At 46.6% G+C, this 23,304-nt stretch overlaps 1 protein-coding gene across 2 annotated transcripts in view; it reads left to right on the top strand.

The window, feature by feature from the left end:
* Positions 1 to 23,304, top strand: part of MICU1 (mitochondrial calcium uptake 1) — a 627,696-nt gene that overhangs the window by 202,670 nt on the left and 401,722 nt on the right. For both annotated transcript variants that reach the window (XM_078643080.1, XM_078643081.1), the window contains exon 6: positions 9,885 to 9,999. In XM_078643080.1, the coding sequence (XP_078499206.1) occupies positions 9,885 to 9,999 (115 nt within the window). The remainder of the gene's footprint in view (positions 1 to 9,884; positions 10,000 to 23,304) is intronic.

The following is a 23,304-nucleotide window of genomic DNA, read 5'->3' as shown; positions in this document are numbered from 1 at the left end:
CAAAATGTCAACAATTTATAATGACTGACGCTGGAGAGAACATTTTCAAAATATGCATCTCATCTTTTTGTCGTATGTTTTAAAAATAATATGCTACATAAAATACTTAAGTACAGTCCACTGTGCCGCCTGCACCGCTTTCTTCTTTCCACCCCAAGTCATCATTCATTTGCATTCTTTCGCTATAATTTGTTTCTGAACCTTTGTGCCATTAAGCAGATAACCTTGGAAAAGAACTGGTCTATCTTTCATTTTGGAGGCCCCTCCACCTTCTCTTGTTTTCTCATTCAGTATTTTATTATTGATGTTAAAGCATCTTAATAGAAATGCTCCCATTGGGCATTCTCTCTTTATACTTTTTCACACCAAAGTAAATAAACCAGTCGCCATTTATTTAATTTGTACTATCCAAACGAAAGATTCATACTGTTAGGCCCAGCCCCAATGCCTCTATATACTGTAGCTCATGTGCTTTGTCAATTGAGTCCTTAAAAAGTACAACCAGTTAGAACATAGGTGGTAGTTGTAGTCAAGATTCCGATGTGGGCAGGCTGCTCCTTTACTATCAGTGGAGAATAGCTACATACAACTCTCCCGAGCTCTCATTCTTCATCAGGGGGTTAAGTCAGTCATGCGCACCCCCAATGTTTAACTCTGGTGAACGTCACTAAGCTATTGGTTTGCTGCAGCATTGATAGGTGTTTTTTGTGGACCACACAAGCGCAAAATATGGTTGAAGTGGCTCTGCATCGATAACGTCAGTGTGAATAGAACTTTATCATCTTGCATGAAACCCCACGTCTCAATGTTATTTAATAGTCATATGTAGCACACTATTAATTTGTAGTCTCATATGCCGCAACAAGATTCAAAGATGTAAGAATACTAAATCATGTTTAGTATTCTTACATCTTTGAATCTTGTTGAGCATGTTCAAACGTCAAAGATAGGTGTATAATAAGCAGAGATTGCAAAAGGAACACATTCTTTTGACGTAATGAAAAAATGGAATAGTTTGTTTTGGGAAACATACATGTCTAAAGACATTCCATTATTCTAAAACAGAAAAATAGGTATTTGTGGACAGTTGGTTCCGTGGAAGTCCTGCAGTACCACCAACAGCAAACAAGCATTGGCATAGCCAATAGGTCTCGCTTTTGGGACCTTATAAGTGTTTAGCTATGCAACAGTTGATATTGTTGCACCAAGGATGTTGTGCTTCATAAATAAATAATTATAAGGTCCCAAAAGCGAGACCTAATGGCTATGCCAATGCTTGTTTTTAGTTAGGGTCCCCTGTTTCTTTAAAGCAGTGGTTTCCAAACTGTGCGCCACGGCGTCCTGGTGCGCCCTTATCAGTAACCAGGGGCGCCGCTCCTTTGGGAATAAATCTATCATGTGTCAGCCCATTTGCAGGGGCCAGTCTTCTCCTTCCTTTTCTGAGAGGATTAAAAGGACAAAAGAGGAGGCTGAGGTGCGGGCCAGAATTAATCTGCCCTAGTAACTGTAGTGCAACCTCCTGGCCTTAGCACAGAGGACGGGCTCTGAGCCTTTGGTCTCCACCTTTCTCTTTTTTTCTCTCCCCTTATCTTTTCCTTCTCGCTTCACTTCCCCCTCCCACTGTTTTTCTCCCCTTGCTGTCTTTTACTCTCGCCCCTTCACTCACTTTATCTCTTTTGTTTCTCTTTCTCTCTCTTTCAGTTCTCTTTCTCTCTTCATACACTTTTCTTTGCCCTCGTGTTTCTCTTCCCCTGTTTTTCTTCTCCTGTCTTTCTTCTCCTTTTATGGCGCACCAATGGCCTTTTTCCCATGGTGCCCCCTGCTAACTATAATTAGTTTTTACTTCAGTTAAATGATCCACAGAAAAAATATATATATATTTTTTTTTAATGAACCAATAGAATCCTGCAGATTACTAATAGCTGTACGTCAAAGCTGATACAACTATATTGTTCAGGTAAAAACAGGAATTTTCATTATGATCGAACTGCCCAGCACATGAAGCCAACCTGAGAGTTTCTATGTTCGGTATTTGCATTTTAATTATCACATTTAATAGCGGGAGGCTGACACTTTGCATAGAGCTGTTGCATGTAACCATGCAACAACTCCAAGCGCCTCATGTAATATGGAACCTTTCGTCAATCTTAGCTTTTTAGCCATCATAACTTTGACTTTTGGTACTCATTGGTTTGTTTACTCTTATATTTATGGGAGAGTCAAGGGGGAGCTTGAAATGAGGGGGAAAGAACAGAAAAAGTGCAGGTCGTACACAAGGCCTGTCCTGTGTCTAGACCCTGCGGCCAACCTGTAAGCCTGAGGCCTTGTACAGTGTCGGATTGGTCACATTTCGGTGAAGAGGCCTGGCCTGTGATCAAGCTCAAGCTGCAGATGTCTGAAGGATGTCCGCGGTAGGTTTTGGCGCAGGGCAAGGTCGGAGGCCAGACCCTTCAGCCAACCCCCAGCCGAGCACAGCTGAAGGCCATGGGAAAAATTGGGTTGGCCACCTGCTCTCGGTTGAGTGCTGGCCCATGTGGCCATCCTCCCTCTGTAGATGTCTGAAGGCTCTGTACAACTAATGGTTGGCGCCCATGCTGAGCCAACCTCCTGCTTTTGCTTGGCCAAATGCAGTATGTAGAGTGGGGTGGCTTCCTGCCAGTGGCAAGGCATTCTTCTAACTACATGCTAACTAATGGCTATAAACCACTCGGCACACAGGAATATATTTGAGCCTGAGATACTCTAGGAAGATATTTTAAAATACATGTTCATGTATTTCATGACACAAGTAGAAGTTGAGCTGGGAAGAGTTGCACACCTTTCAATTGCTTAAATAGCCGCTACTGCCATCACAAGAAGCTGCAACTCCCATAATCAACGAGCATTTGCATTGCAATAGGTCTCGCCTTTATGAGAGTTTAAGCTTTTGGCATTGTTAATGACAATGCCTTTTATTTATGTGTTGTTTTTAAAACAGATTAATAAAATACATTGTTCTTTATTAGAAGAGAGCGTGTCCTGCCTGCAACAGCCGGCAGGACAAAGCTATTTGAGAAAATAGTGCTTGGAGGATATATTTAAAGCCTACCGAGCAACAAAAACACACGTAACAGGGGTTGTCACAATGGGAGGTTACAAAATGAGACATGGTTGTACTAGGGAGGGACTACTAAGCCTTTTGACCAATGAACAGCCACAGCTTTCAGTGGACAATGACACAAGCCAATGAAAAATCTGGGCAGAGAGTGGGAGGACCTTACTCCAATACAGCATGCCTCGCAGTGCATGCGCTGATCAGGCTCGACCTAGAAATGTGAATTCATCAGAGGGGACCACCCCTCTTGTACAAACATTACTGCCTTCTATGATATTTTGGATTTTGGTGTCACCAGCTGATTTACTGCATGACACCAGTTCTTCCTGTTGTTTGTATTACTAGCACAAGTATTCACTGGATTGCTATGCAGGGTTACAGTTCCTTATTGCATGCCGTTGTTTCTTACTTAGACTTGTAGGGCTGATCACCTTCATGTGTCCAATTAGCACAGTTTTTATGTTCCGCTCCAGGACCTCCTCCTGGAGTTTTTCTTTTGATATTGATTAAAAAGGTGAGGTATCTTTTGGTAGAAGTATCCATTAGAAGAATCAGTTACCTACCTTCTGTAATATTGTCCCTGGTGGATACTCCATCTACATGCAGATTCCTTTCTGTGGTGTCTGCCTCCCTGTCCTTAGTAGGAATGTACTTCAAGACCTTTGTTTGTACATTGCATTTTTTTTTATCTTTGGCAGTCTTCTTTCCACCTCTAAGGGTATGGGAAAGGCGATTCCGTTCTTGAACACCCTTAAACAAGAAGCTCTTATGTGGCGGATTCCATTGAGTGCTGATCACTGTCATAAGCAAAGTTACTGGGAACATAGTGCACTTGCTGCTTTCAAGCACTGATGATAAAGTACATGTTACAAAGTCATGTGGCAAATGTACATTTTTTATTGACTTAGTACTAGATGCAGTAAGGATAAGTAAGAAAGTGTTCAAAACAGAATATAGGTATTTCTGATCATGCATAATGTTGGCCATCCTTGGAATATTGTGGACAGGTTTGCAAAGATGGTGCCCATTCCTGTGTAGTCTAAACACTAGTCTAATGGGGCATAAGTCCTGGCCTATTGAAGTCCCTCTTGTCACAACGGTTCCTACTTCCTGTGTAATTCTTGCTCTGGCATCATGCTTTATTCTTTCTATATTTTGGTCATTTTGGCACAGTGGCGCACAGTTGTGGTATGATGCTTGCACTGGCTCTAAATTTGTGGTTTGGGGCATTTTTTCACTTCACTAAGGACTGTTATATGAGGCTTGGATGAGTAAAATGTGCTTAATTTGCTTGTATCATTCCTTTGACTTTCTTATGTAACCATTCACCTATATATTCTGCAAGTTATCCATTCTCGCTCTCACTCTTTAATTTTACATGCACAGTCACTTATTTATGACTCCATGTATGCCCTCACTTATCCGTTCAATAGTTCACTCATTTGCCAACTCACCTTCCTATAAAACCCCTCGCAAACTTCCCACTCAATATGGAAGCGTCTCGTCTAAAATGTCAAAATCTGTGCCTTTGCCAGTGCTTGCCTGGTGGGTTTTGCAAGGCAGCATGCATGAAATACAAAGTTGAAAGAAATAAGAAGCCACTTTAATGGGGAAGCTTTCATTAGCAAGACAACTACTGGTGTCTTGCTTCAAACTGAAACCGTGCCTGTCAACTTAGTTGAAATATCTTGCTTTCTGTTCAGATCACACAAGTAAGTTGCCAACATTCCTTGGTCAAACGGGTGCCACTTTGGGTCAGCAAAACATGGGTCTTCTTTTAGTCGGTTACAATTTCGACAAAAATATGATTTTTGCATTGTCTCAAAGCTGCGACTAATTTAATTAAACTCGCAGTTTTTAATGTTCTTAGGTGCTTAGTGGAATGTCTGGGGATCTGATGCTACTAAATAACAAGCATTGGCATAGCCATTAGGTCTCTCCTGTGGGATCTTATAAGTGTTTAGCCATGCAGCACACAAGCTGCAAGGTTACAAACATTAGAAAGTACATTCAGCAGCCGGTCACATTTCATGTGAGTTGCTTTTTAGGCATTCAGAACATTGTTTGGTTTACTAACAGTGCCCAATTGTTACTGGTGATAGGGAGGTAGGTACAGGAAGGCTGTTGTTAAAGTGCTCTAACAGTGACTTCAAAATAAACCCCATGGCTGAACCACTTAAAAGGTAGTTGAAAAGGGCGACCCTCCTCTACAAACAGCCCTAAGTGTGTTGATGACTTGGGTTTTAGTGGGGGTGAGTATGCATATCTTCCAGGCACGTCTCAATTTTAAGGACAGCCACTCTGATGTGAATATAAAGTGGCAACACTGCAGTACCTGAGCTCAGTGCTTAACAAGGGGAATACCCCAAAAATCATCTGCAGATGTCAAGCCTGCTCATCTGTCAATCAAAAGTCCAGGAACTTATATAATGGACAACACACTCCCCGTTTACAGCTCTTTATTAAAACTGTTAGTGGCATGTGTGGGACAAAATGAAAAAAAAATCATTCTGATATTTAGTAGTAATTCACAAAAGTGAGGACCATTGCTCCAAAATACTGATCCAGATACCTAGTGCAAGACAACACAAGCATTGGCAAAGACACTAGGTCGCGGCAATCAGAGAGCTATTGGCCTTGTCAATGTCTTTTAGCTATGCTGAATAGCAAGCTACAGGGCTTCTGTTCAGCATGGCTGAAAGTCAATATGTATATTCAACCAACATGTAATCTGTGGACACATTGTATTAAAACACCAGCCACATTAGAACCCTCACGCTGATATGATGCCGAATTATAACATGAATGCTACGGGAAACAAAACCAACCCAACCACCAATCATATTAGATGGGCATACCACAACATTAGTGTTGTCTGCTCCATCCATTTTATTCCCCAATCTCAAAATAGCAGCTATGGTGAGGGGAATTTTTTATTTAGCCCGAACAAAGATAGCAGCTACTGCTCATGTGTAATGCAGCTACAATAGACCCACCCTGCTCCCTGACTGAACCACCAGAGGGGCAAATTCTGCGCATTGCAAACATGGAGAGTGACGGCACGTCATTATAGTGTATGAACCTAACTGTAAATCTTGACGACTCACTCAGCAGGTAGCGAAAAATTGCATGCTCTCCATGTGAATTGAAAAACAGTTTGAGGAGACTTTTGTCGTGGCATGCATCGTTCCTCCCATAATGCAGCTTATCTCTGTAAACATGTCTAAGTGTGGACATTAAAAGCTTTGCCTTCGCGCAAGGATCGTCTGATGAAAAAACACGAGAAAATGTAAAGGTAGCATTTCTGTGGTTGCGTCTGCTTTCATTTCCCTCAATGTACCCGTTTTTTATGTCCACCTTCAGGAGTCTGCCAGGACTTGGTAGATCCATCCGCCGATGTTGATGCTCAGCGCTAATTAAAAAAATAATGCTTCTAATGTGTGGCAGAATGAACATTCAGTGAAGACCTTGGCTTACTAATGTGGGAGAGGAGAAAAACACACATGCGCTAAGAAATATACTCAATCAGAGGTGTGTGCTTCATGCGCAACATGTGTCCCCTTTCAGATATAAACTGTGACGACGCACACAACTAGAGGTATGCACGGCTGACACAAGCATCGGATAGCAAGCTTGATAATAGAAACACACCACGAAGCACAAAAAGGAACACACACAACTAGAGCAGGGCAATCCAGCTGCAAAGTTTGTCCATTTGCATGTTGAGAACTGTAACGCATACACACACACACACACACACACACACACACACAGATGGAGGCACTACAATACAAATTTGTTGGTAGGATTAGATACACTGAAGAACACAAACCGCTGCACTGGAAACAAAAGGCGATAACTGCAGAACAGCTTGTCTTTCCGTAGAATTAAAATCACCAACACACAAATGCCCAATGAGTGTAAGTTTCCATAAATACCTTGCGCCGCGAGTCCTGAGTCCACAAAGTGCTGCCAGCTGCACGCATGGTCACCTTTAAAACAAGGGAGGGCGAGGGTGAGAGCGAGAGTAGAGGAATGTCAGCAAGCACACGTGACCACGCTAATGAAAAACAGATGGACCCTGCGCACCGCTGCTCGCTCCCGCAAGGTGAATGCAAGCACGAGTGCTTGAAAAGAGCTGACCGATTTCTAAAGGTCACTCCTAAAGCAGCGCTGCACCCTGCCCTAGGCTCGACCTAAAAAGCGCTTACAAACGACATGTTTAAAACTGCACCTCCTGATTAAAACAGTACCCATTCCTGTTTCAACATACTTCTAAAACTGAATTAATTCAAGCTTAGGGCAGACGGACCCAGTGTTAAATTTGCATACAGGGAAAATGGGCGTCGGCAGTGGGGGTGCAATTCCAACTGTTTTTAAAAGTAAAGGATGTTTTGGATGGAAACCAAAGTGTTAGGTTTTATTTGGGTGTGTAATATTCCATGTTGAAGGCGGGGCATATTTTCCCTGTGCACCTTCAAGTCACATGCAGTGGGATGGAGCTGTGCATATTTATGAATAGGAAGGTCAGTCTTTCCATAATACTGAAGGGATAAACGGAAGGAAGGTCGGGTGGTGGGAATACTTGCTGGAAAAAAAAATAGTACTCAAAGGTACACTGGTGTATTTGTAGACAAAGCCACTATTAAAACTGGGAATTAATAAAAGTTCCCTAATTCAGTATGTGAATTTAATTTATTTGGTAATGCCTGCGTACAGACAGTATACTTTAGCAACAGATTTACGTTTTTTCTTATGAACGAGAGCTACGAGCGGAAATACTCTATAAAAAAATTTAGTGACATTTTTTAAACGGGTAAACACTTAAAGTTGGTGAAAATGTGAGTTAAAAATGGCCAATGGGGTAAATTAAGTTAATTTAGAACTTCTTACAAGTTGGTAGATCTATACGAGTTCTTTATTCTGCACAGCTTTTGAGCCTGACTTTTGATGCAGATCAATCTGTTTTAAAGCACTTCGTTGTTCACAGATCTCAATTCCCAGATTTCCGTTAAAAGTGTATTAAACGTGGCAGAAGCCAAGAGCCGGATAATTGATGTCTTTCACTTTTCCATGTGATATGTAGCATGTAAAATGCTGTGGTGTGCGTAGTGCTCAAGTTAACACAATAAAGTGCTGATACAGAGTTGCTTTTGTTTGTGCAATTGCTTAACCACTTTTTCTCCCTTTATCTTGTATATGATGGAATCGACGCTAGACAGAGGTAACCATTGGGGATAAGTACTTCTGTAGCTGGACCTTCCTGATGTGGTGGTGTTTTTGTTATTCTGTTTCCTATATTACTCTACCGGTCTTTTGCCTGCGGTGATCGTGCTTGAAGTATCCGCTCAGCTTGCATGATGCGATGGTTCCTTTTTTCTTTTTGTTTTTTTTGCAAGAAAACTTTTTGTTTATTTTTGTTACACTGTTCCTTCTACCAATGTACTTTGTGTGGAGGGCTCTTTAGATACGGGTTTCAAACAATAACCTTTCAATGAAAAGTTCAAATATGAACTAACTCAGTTATGCATTCATTTCGGTCTTTAAAGCTTAAGGAGGACTGGTGTTAGATACATTTCTTTTTTTTTTGTCTTGAAGAAAGTTTGACATGGAAGAAGAAACTGCAATTTGGGGAATTAAACGTTTGTCAATCTATAATTGAACAATAGTCAGTCTCTCCTATATGCTAATCGTATACCCCAAAACCATCCTAAAAAATACCTAAAAGATGAACTGTTTAGAGAATGAAATAAAATCCCTAGAAGCAAAGCAAAATAAGCATTGGCAAAGACAATAGGGATCACCTTTGTAACCTATTGGCCATGCCAATGGAGTTTAGCCACGCGTAGCTAAAACTAAACAAAAATAATAAAAGGTCTTGATGGGGCTACCAGCGTCATTTTGTAGGTGCCTGCCACAAGCATGCTTGTGCCTACAAATGACACAGCTGTTTTTTTCTTCTGTTTAGTAAATGATTTGGGTTGGATCGGTAACTAAAAAGAAAAGTGTAAAAACAGGTTCTTTCCTTTTAAAGTGAGCAGGGTGCATCCAAAGTAAAGTTGTAGTTCACTTAAACCACTGTAGAAAAATGCATTTTTGTGAGTATTGGATTAGTCCATACCGAAGTTCTGTTCCCTGATTTTTATTTTAGTGCTTGATCCCTTTTTAGCTCTAGCGTTAGAAAAAGTCCTTTTGATTTTACTAAAATGAAGTGTATAACATACATGCTCATAGGTGCTTTTAGCAGGCGCCCTTCTTTCATTGGTATGTTACCGTCATTCACATTTTTATTCCATCCAGTTCAGCATGCAGTAGTGGGTCAGCACACTTCAGCCATGGGCTTACTTCTCTGTAAGTGATGACATTCTGCCCTTTCACTAGGTGCCCATTCACACACATAGTAGTCCCTTCAGTGCAAGGTACTGCTGTGGCAATGTTGTGATTTTTGAGACCAAACAAATATTTTTGCTTTTATATACTGTTCTTGAGGGCCCGGCAGCTCCCCTTAAAATAACGTTTTAAAAAGACCACAACAAACATAGCATTGACAAAGCCAAAATGATGGCAGCCAGACCTATTGGCCTTGCCATTGTTCGTTACAAGAACTCTCAGTTCTGCAGAAGGCTAATTTGTTGCATTACCCTCATCCGGAAGTTTTAAAGACTGAAAATATAAATGCATACAACTTTATAAATCATGATTTGAATCCGTTTCCTTGTTGGGCTATTTTAATAGACGTAATCAAATAATTTATTGTCATATTTTTTTTTTTACTTTGGGTAATAAATAGAAGCTGTCACAAGAGAAAGAGAAGTTTGCCGATGAAGACAGTATATTCTTCACACTTGGAGAATGCGGACTGATCTCTTTCTCGGATTACATTTTCCTCACGACTGTACTTTCAAGTAAGTGGTGCTCTGCTTTCCACTCATTTCAATTAAAAATCAAGAAACAATGTAGGGTGGTGTTTTGTGCTGTAATGTGTCTCGTTCTCTTACTCGTCGTTAGTCGCTTTGTGTAGCTGATGGCAAACTTTTTCGTATTTTCTGTTTGTAGATTTTAAGGGGGCAGGGGTTTTACTCTGCCAGAAGGCGGCTGCTTAATTTGGCTAGATAAAACCAATGTGGAAGCTACAGGAGGATTTTGGTACAGTATAGAAAAGCAAATAGAAGTTAGGCATTCAGCTAAACGAATTCTCTTGACTAACTACACCGCATTTGGCAAGTAACCGGACACATTGGCAAGAGACAGAAATTAGGGAGAATTTGACATTGTGGGAGAGGTGGAGACACTCAGAAGTTGAACATTCAGAAGAGGAGCCCAACAGACTCTCAACTGTGGCATCTTTTCATTAAAAGTGGCCTTGTTATTATCCATGACTAATAAGAATGAATAAAAACTGTAACTCATTGGCATTGCTAAGCACCAGTACCAAAAGTCTTTTCTTCCTGAGGTAGGCACAAAAGTTTGTGGACAGCTATTTCCGTAGTGCAAGAAAATATTGAATGTTATATAAGGGATAAACTATCCCCTGCCCTACATTATAAGGATATTGCAAGTCACTGGGGAGTTCCATAGCCATTTAGATGAATGAGGTGAAGACGAAGTTCCTTTATAAGGTTATGGAACTCCAAGGTGACTTACTATAGCCTTATAATGTACGGCAGGGGGTACTCAACCAATATAATACATGGTTACACTATCACCTTTCTCACAAACCAGTAAAAACCTTGGCGCGTAGCTCTTTCAGAAAGAGAGAGCATGTTTGCAATAATGAAGAATAAAAATAGAACCTCTAGTGCAAAATTAAACACATCAAAAACCTGTTAGATATATGTTGCAAAAAAAAAAAATAGAAAGCAGTTCAGTGTGTCATTTAAAAACATAAAAGCTGCAGTAACTCAGAATGTGTAGAAACATGAAGAGAGATTCTTACTTTTCCAAAATTCTCAAAGGAATGCAAAAAATAATGAGGTTATTTCTGCTTAGCCACTGTAAGCTAGACAAATGGGACAGAAGAAAGAAAATCAACGTTTCATTTTTGTTGCTTTAAACAGCTGTTCCGTGACCTGACCTGTCTTTCACCTCAGCTACTGGTCCTGGCAGCAGACGTTGTATTAGACTGTAATAACTTATTACAGTTGAGTTCTAACAACTTTTATCTATAATTGGTGACTGAATGCGTCACAAGTTGCTGGTTATAAAGAAATTAGGGCTGCAGTTATACAGGGATTGCTGAATCCTATGTATTACAAAGTGATAGCCATTCACTTCAGGTTACACTATTTGGGTGTATGTCCTGTGGCAGCTAATCTAGAGTGTACATGAGGCTTTGAAGCCGGCAGCAGTTTGATCAAAGAGCCTTGTTCTTGCAGCACCCGAGTATACACGTCCTTCCTGATACACGTTTAGAGATGGCACCTCTGTGGTGATCAAATTATATCAAGTTCATGCAGTGTGGTTACCTTTTAAAGCTTGGATCATTGTTCTAAATGCATTATATTCTAAACATTTTATTTGGATGTACCCCAACCACAAGTGGAAAGTTAGATATGCGTAGGCGACTCAAAGCACTCTATCATTTGTCTTATTAATATAATCAATTTTATTCACTTGTGTCCACGTTAATTACTTGCTGTTGCATGCATCTTTGTATGTGTGTAGAGCTGGGAGCAGCCAGCAGCGAGCAATGCGTAAGTAGCGAACCGCTCTACCACCATACTGCAGCTGACCCGGTCCCGGATTTAAATCTCGATCATGGATCCCGGTCCTGAATCTAAACCTCTGAGCGATAGTGGGGCCACAAGAGTGCTTCAGGTGGGGCACACAAGCGGAGGAGGAAGCTAGTGCAGTGCAGCGAAGAGCGGCAGGGACATAGGGAGCGACCCTTGACCCAAGGGTAAGTCGCTCCCCATGCCTCGTGCAGCGCCACCAGTGCTCTCATGCCCTCTACCCTCCAGTGACTGTCTTTCTCTCCTCTTTGCTCCCCACAGGTCCCCCATCGCTTTTTTTCCGCACTTACCGCTGTCTCAGCCGTTCGTTTTTTCACCACTGCCATCTCTGTTGTCTACGCTCCTAACCGTGTCTCTTTCTCTCCCTCTTGCTCCCCACAGGTCCCCCCTTTCGCTCTTTTTCACACTTGCCGCTTTTTGAGCTTGTTCCTTTTTTTTCCCCTTTTCCCCTTTACTCCTTTTTTTCCCACAGGTCCCCATTTCATCTTCTTTCCTCTTTACAGGTCCCCGTTCACCATTTTGCCCCCTCCGCCGCTCTTTTCCCGCCGTTTTTTTCCATAATCTCTCTTTTCCCCGCCTACCCTCCCGCCGCCCACCTCCCAGCTGACCCCTCCTCCCCTAGCTACCCCTTAAATGGCGGCCGCGCCGCTGGCGCACCGCAGGCGCGCCTAAGACAAGCCCGTCCGCGCCAAGCGCCAGGACCCCTGGCCCCCACGACCCCCACCCGCCCCGCCTGACCTACGACACCGCCACCCTCACCGCCCTCAACCACGGCCACGCACCGGGTTGCTGCCGCGCCACCCCAAGACGAGCCCACGGACCTTTTTCCTGCCGCAACTGCCGTTTCACCTGCCTACGAACACCCAACGCACCCCACAAGAAAAACTCCCCCGGAAACAACCTCGAATGCATCCTGATTAACACCAGATCCGTCCACAGGCACGCCATCGAATTGTGGAACCTCATCGACTCCACAACCCGGACATCGCCTTCCTCACCGAGACCTGGATGAACCCCTCCTTGGCACCCGACATCGCCATAGCCATCCCCAACGGCTACAAAATCATCAGAAAAGACCGTACTAACCACACCGGAGGAGGCATCGCCATCGTCCACAAGAGCTCCCTCCGCATCTCGACCAACGCCGACAACACACTCCCCGACGCCGAACACCTCCACTTCCTAATCCACAGCAGCCCCAAGACCACCCTCAGAGGCACCCTCATATACAGACCACCAGGACCACGCACAAAGTTCAGCGAAGACATCGCAGACTTCATCAGCCCATACGCACTCCCCTCCTCCGACTTCATCCTCCTAGGAGACCTCAACTTCCACCTGGAGAACCACGCCGACAACAACACCACCACCATATTGGACAACCTCGCCAACCTCGGACTCAAACAGCTGGTCAACACCCCCACCCACTACGCCGGACACACGCTCGACCCCATCTTCTCCTCCAGCAAACACATCTCTTTCAGTCACACCACCGAACTCTCCTGGACGGACCACAGCTGTGTCCACTTCAGCTTCAAGAAGACCACCGTACACCACCATGCTCAACAACCACCGAGAAGACAGTGGAATCGAATCACCACCGAACAACTCGCTTCAGCCCTCTCCCAGAACCCCCCCGCCTGCACTACAGACCCCAACGAAGCCGCCAGCAACCTCACGAACTCGATCTCCGACTGCGCCAACCTCCTAGCCCCCCTGAAAACCCAAACAAACAAAAACAACCACAAGAAAAACTCCTGGTTCACCCCCACCCTCAAGGACTCAAAAAAAGAATGTCGCACCCTCGAGAAGTCCTGGCGCCTCAATCAGACCGACGAGAGCATGTCTGCTCTCAAAAACGCCACCCGCAAACACCACCAACTCCTCCGCGCCGCAAGAAAATCAGCCTTCAAAAACAGACTCGACAACAACGCCCACAACAGCAAGGAACTATTCGGCATCGTCAAAGAACTCTCCAACCCCGACGCCGAAAGCAACACCATCCCCCCATCACAGGATCTCTGCGACTCCCTCGCAGCCTTCTTCCTCCACAAGGTCACCTACATCTACAACAGCCTCACCACAACCAACACGAACCCCCCACCGGAACTCGCCACCGACAACACCGCCGTCCACACCTGGAACCCAACCACCACCGTGGAAACCACCCGCATCATGAACTCCATCCATTCAGGATCACCATCCGACCCCTGCCCGCACCACATCTTCAATAAAGCCAACAACGTCATCGCACCCCACCTCCGTGACATCATCAACGCATCTTTCACCACAGCCACCTTCCCGGAGAATTGGAAACACGCCAAACTCAACGCCCTCCTAAAGAAACCAACAGCTGACCCCACCGACCTCAAAAACTTCCGGCCCATCTCGCTCCTCCCGTTCCCCGCCAAAGTGATTGAGAAGATCGTCAACACTCATCTCACCACCGCCCTGGATACTAACGACTCACTCGACCCCTCTCAATTCGGCTTCAGAGCCAACCACAGCACCGAAACCGCCCTCATCGCAGCCACGGACGACATCAGAGCCCTGACTGACAAAGGAGAGACCGTGGCCCTCATACTCCTGGACCTCTCCGCAGCCTTCGACACGGTATGCCACTGTACCCTGATATGTCGCCTCAACAACACCGGCATCCGAGGCAAGGCCCTGGAATGGATCATCTCCTTCCTCTCCGGAAGAACACAGAGAGTCCGCCTCCCCCCCCTTCAGATCCACAGCTACTGAGGTCATCTGCGGCGTCCCCCAAGGTTCCTCCCTCAGCCCCACCCTCTTCAACATCTACATGTCCCCCCCTGGCGAACATCGCACGCAAACACGAACTCAACCTCATATCCTACGCGGACGACACCCAGCTCATCCTCTCCCTCACCAACAACCCCACCTCAGCAAGAACCAGACTGCACGAAGGCATGAAGGAAGTAGCGGACTGGATGACAGACAGCCGGCTCAAACTCAACACCGATAAGACGGAGGTCCTAATCCTCGGCCCTACACCCACCGCCTGGGACGCCTCCTGGTGGCCCCCCGCACTAGGAAGCACCCCCCGACCACGCCCGCAACCTCGGCTTCCTCCTGGACTCATCCCTCTCCATGACCAGACAGGTCAACGCGGTGACCTCAGCATGCTTCAACACCCTCCGCATGCTCCGCAAGATCTTCCGCTGGATCCCCACCGACACAAGAAAAACCGTCACCCACGCCCTCGTCGCCAGCCGTTTGGACTATGGAAACACTCTGTACGCCGGCATCACCATCAAACTACAGAAGAAACTTCAACGAATCCAGAACGCAGCCGCACGTCTCATCCTGAATATTCCTCGCCACCACCACATCTCCGTACACCTGAAGAAACTCCACTGGCTCCCAGTCAGCAAGAGGATCACCTTCAGACTCCTCACCCACGCACACAAAGCCCTCCACAACCTCGGACCTAAACTCATCAACCACCGCATCTCCTTCTACATTCCCCCTCGCACCCTACGTTCAACCGGACAATCCCTGGCAGCTGTGCCTCGAATCCGCAGAGCCACCGCCGGAGGCAGGTCCTTCTCCTACCTGGCAGCGAAGACCTGGAACTCTCTACCCAGCCACCTCCGCGCCACACAGGACCACCTCTCCTTCAGAAGGCAGCTCAAGACCTGGCTCTTTGAGCACTGACCCCCCCCCCGCGCCTTGAGACCAGTACGGGTGAGTAGTGCGCTTTACAAATGCAATGATTGATTGATCCTCTGTAACCGCCTTCAGCCGACCCTTGACCCCACCAGGTAGGTCGCTCCCCCTCCACACAGCACCCCCTGTGTCTCCCTGCCCCAGCTGCCGCCGCTGAGGAAGTTCGAGGCCCTCCACCACCCGCAGGCTACACCCTGCGCCTCATTCCTGGTGGCCAGTGGTACGCCGTAGGTAGGTTTGTTCATCCTCCGCTTTATTGCTTTTATTGTATTGCCTGTATTTTCATTGTTGTGTCTGTGACTGCTGTTGTCTGTCTTTCCCCACTGCCTGTACGTGGTCCGTGCCGCTTTTTTTTCTTCCCTCTGTTCCCCTCGCTGTCCCAGTGCTCTCTCTGCCCGGTCTTTATCTTCTGCACCCCTCGCTGCCCCCGTGTCTCTGCCCGGTTTTCCCTTCTTTTCCCCTCACTACCCTGCGCCTCTCTGCCCGTTCTGCCTTCTGTTCTTAGCTGCCCCTGTATTTCTCTGTTCTGCCTCTGTGCCACTCGTTTTTCCGGTATTTCTGTGCCCTTTTTGCCTTCTGTGCCACTCGTTTTTTGTGCCCGTCTGCCTTCTGTGCCACTTGTTTTTCCCTCGTTTTTGTGCCCTTTTTGCCTTCTGTTCCACTCATTTTTTGTGCCCTTCTGCCCTCTGTGCCACTCGTTTTTCCCTCGTTTCTGTGCCCCTTTTACCTTCTGTTCCACTCATTTTTTGTACCCTTTTGTCTTCTGTGCCACTCGTCTTTCCCTCTATTTTGTGCCCCTTTTTCCTAACATTACCTTCGTTGTCCCTCACCGCCCTCGCCGCTGCGTCCCCTGCGACCCCGCCCCTGACTGCCCACTGCCCATTCGCTGACCCGGCCTCCCGGCTGCTCCTCCCTCCCACCTCCCCATATATGCCGGCCGCTGGCGCGCCTAAGGCAAGCCAGTCTGCGCCTGCCCGCGCCTAGACCGCGTCCAGCGCCAGAACCCCTGACCCCCGCACCCGCAAGGACGACCGCCGCCACTACGACGCCAGCACTCTGCACGCTCTCAACTCCGGACAAAGCCACACCTGCTTCAAGGCCAGCCTCAAACGCACACAAGACCCCTTCACCTGCCAGAACTGCAGCTACACCAGCCTCAGAGCCGACGAACCACCCGCCAAGAAAGACCCCAACCACCTCCGATGAATACTACTGAACACCTGCTCTGCCCGCAAGCATGCCGTCGAGCTCTGGGACCTGCTCGACACAACATCCCCGGATGTCGCCTTCCTGACAGAGATCTGGTTTAACGACTCCTCCGCACCCGACATCGCCATAGCCATCCCAGACGGCTACAAGATCACCCGCAGAGACTGCACCAATGGAGTCGGAGGAGGAATCGCCATCGTCCACAAGAACAGCATCAGGGTCTCAACTAGCACCGACGACACGCTCAGCACTGCCAAACACATGCATTTCCAGATCCACACAGACACTCCACCCTCAGAGGCACCCTTGTCTACTGACCGCCGGGACCCCGCCCCCAGTTCAACGACTCCATCGCCGACTGGATCAGCACCCACGCCCTGACCTCCCCCGACTACATCCTCCTCGGAGACCTGAACTTTCACCTTGAGAACGACAACAACTCTACAACCCTGATCGATACCCTCACCAACCTCGGACTGAAGCAACTCTTCACAACGCCCACCCACTCCGCCGGCCACACGCTCGACCCCGTCTTCTCCTCAAGCTCACACGTCTCCGTCAGCCACACCACCGAACTCCTCTGGACGGACCACTGCTGCATCCACTTCGTCTTCCAGAAACCCACCAGACAACACCGCACCCAACAGATCCCCTGCCGCTGCTAAAGCAAAATCACAGAAGACCAACTACACACAAACCTCGCCCTCAGCCCACCCACCGAACCCTCCAACACCGACGACGACGCTGCCACAGCCTCAGACGCTGGATCGAGGACTGCGCCAACACCCTTGCCCCGCTGAAGAAACCCCCCACAGAGACACCAGCAAGAGGGCAAGCTGGTTCACCCCAGAACTCCTAGCCTCCAAGCAAGCCTGCCGGAAACTAGAGAAGAAATGGCACATTGAACAAACTCCGGACAGCCCTGACGAAGTTCCTATGAAAGGAACGAAACGAGTTGGCTGTTGTTTTAACCTAAAGAAGAATAAAGACATCTGATTAGAACATATTGGCTATTTTGACGCCATCCCTGGTGCTGCCTCCACTCTTTTCATTCAGCTGTATCACTCTCGTCTGTTGTGGTAATAAAGCACAAGGATGAGATCCCTGCAAAAGATAGGCCAAATTTGAAAGATGTCAACCATAGTCTAGAGGAGAACAGTCCCCTGCAAGCAGGAGGTGGAAGGAGGAAGAGAACGGAGGGGGCAGGGTTAGGAGCCAACCCAAAGGACCATTTGCCTGTAACATAAACAATCAGACAAGACCCGCTACCAGGAGGTAGGACTAGAAAGGGACCGGGCGAAGAGATTGCTCTTGAGGGGGTGGATATTCCTCTAATTGAAATTAGTAAACTGAGGCATTGGCACCTATTGTGGATCACTTAGATCGTATCAATGATCAGCTCGCCCTGGTACTTCGAGAATTAAATATGTCATCGGCTCAGACCTTGCAGAAGGCAGAGGACACTAATCAGAGTAGCACAGCGGCTATACCAAATGCTAGGATTACCCCCCCAAAGCACATTGACCATACAAGAAGCTCCTTGTGTGGCACTCTTAATAGAGCATATGGCGAATATTTGCGAAGGGTCTCCTTGTGTAACAGTCTCCCTCTAGTCAAAAACGTACGGTCACGCAAGGAGCCTCAAATTTTGGCAACTGTGACCTCCCAGTTGGGCCCAGTCAACGACATTCGCTTCATGCTCCACTCCACACCCCAAACCTCGACTGCCCAGGCATTACATCTATAGATAGGGAGGGTGAAAGTTATTTTGAACCTACCACCAGATTGTACCCCCTATACCCTGGTACTCACTGGAGTCGTCCATCTCCAGCTAGGCTGCCAAGAAAATTGTCTAAGCCTTATCAATAAATCAGCTCACTGGTGGCATAATAAATTACTGCTCCAGGCAAACCTGATAGATAACATCATTATGGCTGGGCGAGTGAGCTGGGTGGGCCGTATGATAAAGTCAGTTATGGGAGATTATGTGGTCCTTAATTTTAGGGACCCGAGGATAGTGCATTTTCTTCTGAGGTCCCTTAATGATGCAGCAGTGTCGAATGACCCCATAAAGGTCTACCCCCTGGGATTTTTCTACTCACCCATTAGAGGTAGCAATCAGCCTAAAACGCCTTCCAGCTAAGGTCCAAGAACTTCTACTTATTCGCAGTAATCAGTGCCTACTCACTCCTTTCAAGTCTTGCGGACATCGATTGACAGTCATTTTATCTCAAAGAGGATCCTGAGGAGGAGGGAATCGTACAAGCTGGCCACAATTTAGGCAGACCGTCGGAGGTGGCAGAAACCGCAGGTATAGGGTTTGAGCCCTTAGGGTGTCACATATCCCATCCCCCCCATTGTCAGAGTTAGGGCCCAAATAATCATGGGAAATCTACCTCCGTTTCAAAATCATCTCAAGGAATATTGCAGGCCTTTGTGCGAAGTTAGGGAATGAGGAGTGGCTAGGTTACATTAGAGGCTTTGACCTCATTTGCCTCCAGGAAACCTGGTTGAGAGACGACATATTCCTGGATGGTTATCGCTCCTTTTGTGTACCTGCATTACCCTCTGCTGCAGGGAGGGCCAAGGGTGGTATTGCAGTTTTCATCTCCATAAAATATGGATCTCTAAAGGTTACTAGCATAAGTTCATCACCCTGGTACCAACTGATTAGGATTGATAATTTAAGTAAAACCAAAATACTTTTGATCCATTGGTACCATAATATCTTTTACCCACTCAATGGTATGGCCATCGAGACCCTTCAATATGAGCTCGCGCAAATCACTGGGAAGTGGCAGCCACTATGTATTGTCTGGGTAGGGGACTTTAACTGTACACTGTGTAAGCACAGTTATTAACGTGTGTGTGGAATGGAAGATACGGAGGGACAGCCCCTACCCCATTTTACCCAGTCAAAACAGGGAGAAGCACTAAATTCTGTCCTGATAAGGAACGATCTAGGCCTTATTAACTGTTGGGCCAAGGATTTCTCACTGCATTCCTCCACTTACGTTGGATGTGGAAGGGCTAGCTGGCCGCCAAGACCTGGAACTCACTCCCGACCGACCTACGCCTGACCCAAGACCACCTCTCCTTCAGGAAGAAGCTCAAGACCTGGCTGTTCGAGCAGTAACGGCACCCCCCCCCCCTACCCAGCGCCTTGAGACCCTACGGGTGAGTAGTGCGCTCTATAAATGACCTGATTGATTGATTGATATTAGTGGAGTGGTGTGGCTCACTGGTTAGAGGCGGCAGACCCGGGAGCAGAAGTCGGCCCGGGACCAGGGTTCAATTCCCGATGCGGCAGGGTCGTGGACCAGGGTCAGCGGACTCGACAATTCTCGCCTCGGTGCCTACTCTAACCTGGGGTCCCACACGGCAACTCTGGGCGTTAGCTTGCCTAATCTCCACAACGGCCCCATCAACGCCGGGGATGCCTGGCTCCACCTTGGGGATTCCCAGTAGGGACCATCCCACAGGGAAAGCCAGGACGGGTTCCCCAGCGGTATACAGCGCCGGGACGCCCCTTTGCTGGGGCAGCTGTGCGCTTTACAAGTATATGACATTTAACATTTAACATTTATTGATTTTATGTTAATATCTAGACACTTTTTAAAATGTATCTTGGATTTTGTGGTGGAACCCCATTGCCTAAGCGAACAACAACCCCCCTATCGTCTCCCTTGAATTAAAGACTCAAGTAGGAGAGGTCGTTAATCGCCCGATCAAGTTCCATCGCAACAAGGGTATCGGTTTGAACAGGGGCAAGATCGATCCCCTTGAATTTGAGGGCGATATTGTAAAAAGCCATCCCTATTTAATGTTGGGGTGTCTAAACTCAGACTCACCCCCTGAGGATGTTGTCAAAGATTTTGGCTCACTATGTGTTGAGGTAGCTGCAAGGCTGACAAGGTGCTCTAAGCCTAGAGATCCTCAGGAGGCACAGTGGTTTAACCCCGATTGTTCTAGGGCCCATAAAGAACTAAAAAGGGCGCTCCAAGCCTGGCCCTGTAACAGTGAGCAAATCAGATTAGCAAGGCATAACTATAAAATAATAACTGAGGGGAGAAAAGCTGAATTAAGAAGCCTAGCATGGGAAGACCTAGAGAGAGCAGGAGACCTAAGAGATACAAAACAATTTTGGGAAATCCTAAATCGCCCATTATTTTTGGAAGAAGTCAGGCAGATGGATTCAGTGATATTGGTTTTCCCATTTGAATGGTCTCTTTAATCCTAAAAATAAAATGGTGGCGGAACACTCAAGGAACCTGCCTGTAGGTCTAGTGGCAGCTACAAAATTTAGTAGGTCCGTCACAGTAATGGAGGTGAAGGAGGCATTAGCCCTGGGTCCCGCCTGAAAGCCCCAGGACCTGACGGAGTCCCCCTTGACCTTTTTAAAAATAATCCCAACGTGGCCACAGCCAAGATACTGGGTAGACTTCTTCTCGCATGGCTGGAGACATGGGCAGTAACAATAGGAGTGATATCCAATACGCAGTATGGTTTCAGGAAGGGGCTTGGTATGACTGAACAATGCCTAATCCTGTCCCGAATTATTAACAAATACGTGAAGGCCAGGAAGGGTTCAATCCACCTGGCCTTCAAGGATTTGTCTAGTGCCTTCGACACTGTTAATAGAGAGAAACTGTGGGATATGCTGGAAAGCTTGGGAGTGGAACAAGCCCTGCTGTCGCTTATTCATAGATTACACTTTAATACCACAGTTTCCATAAGATATGGCACTCAAGGGTAAAAAACGGAGCAGATCGCTTCACCAGAGGGCGTCCAACAAGGGTGTATTTTAGCTCCTTTTCTCAGACCCCCCAGGATATAGCGGCATGGATAGGCAAATTTAGCGGCACAAAAATGAAAATTTAGCGGCACAAAAATGGAAATTTAGCGGCATTTTATTTTGTGGTTTTTGCAACACCAAACACGGATATCTTACTGTTTGAGTTATTTGACAACATGGAGCTATGTACATTTTGTTTATTTACAATTCAGCCCATTTGATTTAGTTAAAAGGCATGTTAGTCTTGGCCACGTACGGTAAGTTCTTCCGAGCACTCCAAATCAAGACCAGTATTGTGCTGCTGGTTGTAGTGTAAAAACAATAATGCCCGGATTGATTGCTCTGAAAGGGACCGTCGTCTGGAAGAGAAAATAATTTTGTATATACTGTTGCTCCTTTCAGCATCTGCAGAGCTTGTGACGCAGTCCTTATACACAGCTGCAAGTTGGGAAAGAGCTGGAAGGCGGTCAGCCAGCCCACGCCAAAAGAGGTCGGTGTCAATAAGTCCAGAAACAGACGCCTGCACTGCTTCTGGCCCTACATTGTCAAAGTAGAGGCGAAGCTCCTGATCGGGAACTTCGCTGAAACCAGGGATTGCTGAATAGGCACTCTTCTCATTAGGCAGGATGCTGAGTCGCGCAGGGTTGAAGAGGCGCACTTGTTTCAAGAATTGTATGCCTGGCTGGGCCTCCCCCATGTATTTGGCCACCTTTTCTAGTGAATGTTCAAAAGCTTCATTAAGCTGGGCTGTAATTTTTTTTTTCTGTGCCAGGCTTAATTTTGCCCCTGCAGTGGTCTGTACAAACGGCTCTATGACTCCACAGTGAGGACTGAATTGTTGGTTAAGTTCATGTGGAGGTCCTCCAAATAATCGTATACCTTCATGGTCACTGGTGTCTGACTCTGGAATAGCTCCATCAGGTTTAAAATGCTTTGGCATTTTTCTGCCACAATGTCCAATTGGACTTTAATGCACTCCCTTTGGTCGGTGTTAAAAATCTTCTGTAGATTTTCAAGGGAATGTGGGGGAGACTTGCTGAGTTGCATCTCTGACTCCACAAACCCAGCATAGGCCTCAAAGTGCTTGCAGTGGTACTGGACTGCTGCGAACCAAGAATTCCAGCGGGTACTGCAAGGGTCAGGTGCCACCCGTGCCTTCATCCCATGGTTCTCTGCAAGATGGTGCAGATATCTTCTCTTTCTGCTGCCAGCCATATAAAAGATGCGGGAGAAGTACAGCAGGAAAGCATTCAGCTCCACAAAAGGCTTCCTAAATGACTCTCCAACAAGATTCATGATGTGTGCCAAGCAGGTGATGTGGATGGAGTTTGGGTACAGATTCCTCAACACTGTGTTGAATGCCTTGAGCATGTATGCCGCATTGTCAGTGTTGAAGGAAACAACGTTCTGGAAGTCTATGCTGTACTCTGTGAGCACCTTTACAACAGCTTGCGCAACAGTCCCATGGTTGCACTGGGATAGGAAGACTGTGTCCACCAGGTAGGTATGGATCTGACGGGCACCCTGCGGAGAGACTACTGCAACTAGCACATTCAAAACACACCGCCCTTCGACATCTGGTGTTTCGTCAAAGATAACGCTGATCTTCTGATCTTTCAATAGCTCTTTCAGCTCGTTCTTGGCACTTGTATATCTCTCAGGGAGATAACGTTCTTGCAGCTGATGACTCCCAGGTATCGCTCCACCATTCCGTACTCGCTCGTGTAGGAACTTGCGCAACACAGGGTGGTCGGTTTTGCTGAGCGGAATGTTCAACGCAG

Source organism: Lissotriton helveticus, chromosome 5_1 (assembly GCF_964261635.1).
Source record: "Lissotriton helveticus chromosome 5_1, aLisHel1.1, whole genome shotgun sequence".
NCBI classification, from domain to species: Eukaryota; Metazoa; Chordata; class Amphibia; order Caudata; family Salamandridae; genus Lissotriton; species Lissotriton helveticus.
The sequence above is the reverse complement of the archived record's forward strand: the minus strand, read 5'-3'. Positions and strand labels throughout refer to the sequence as shown.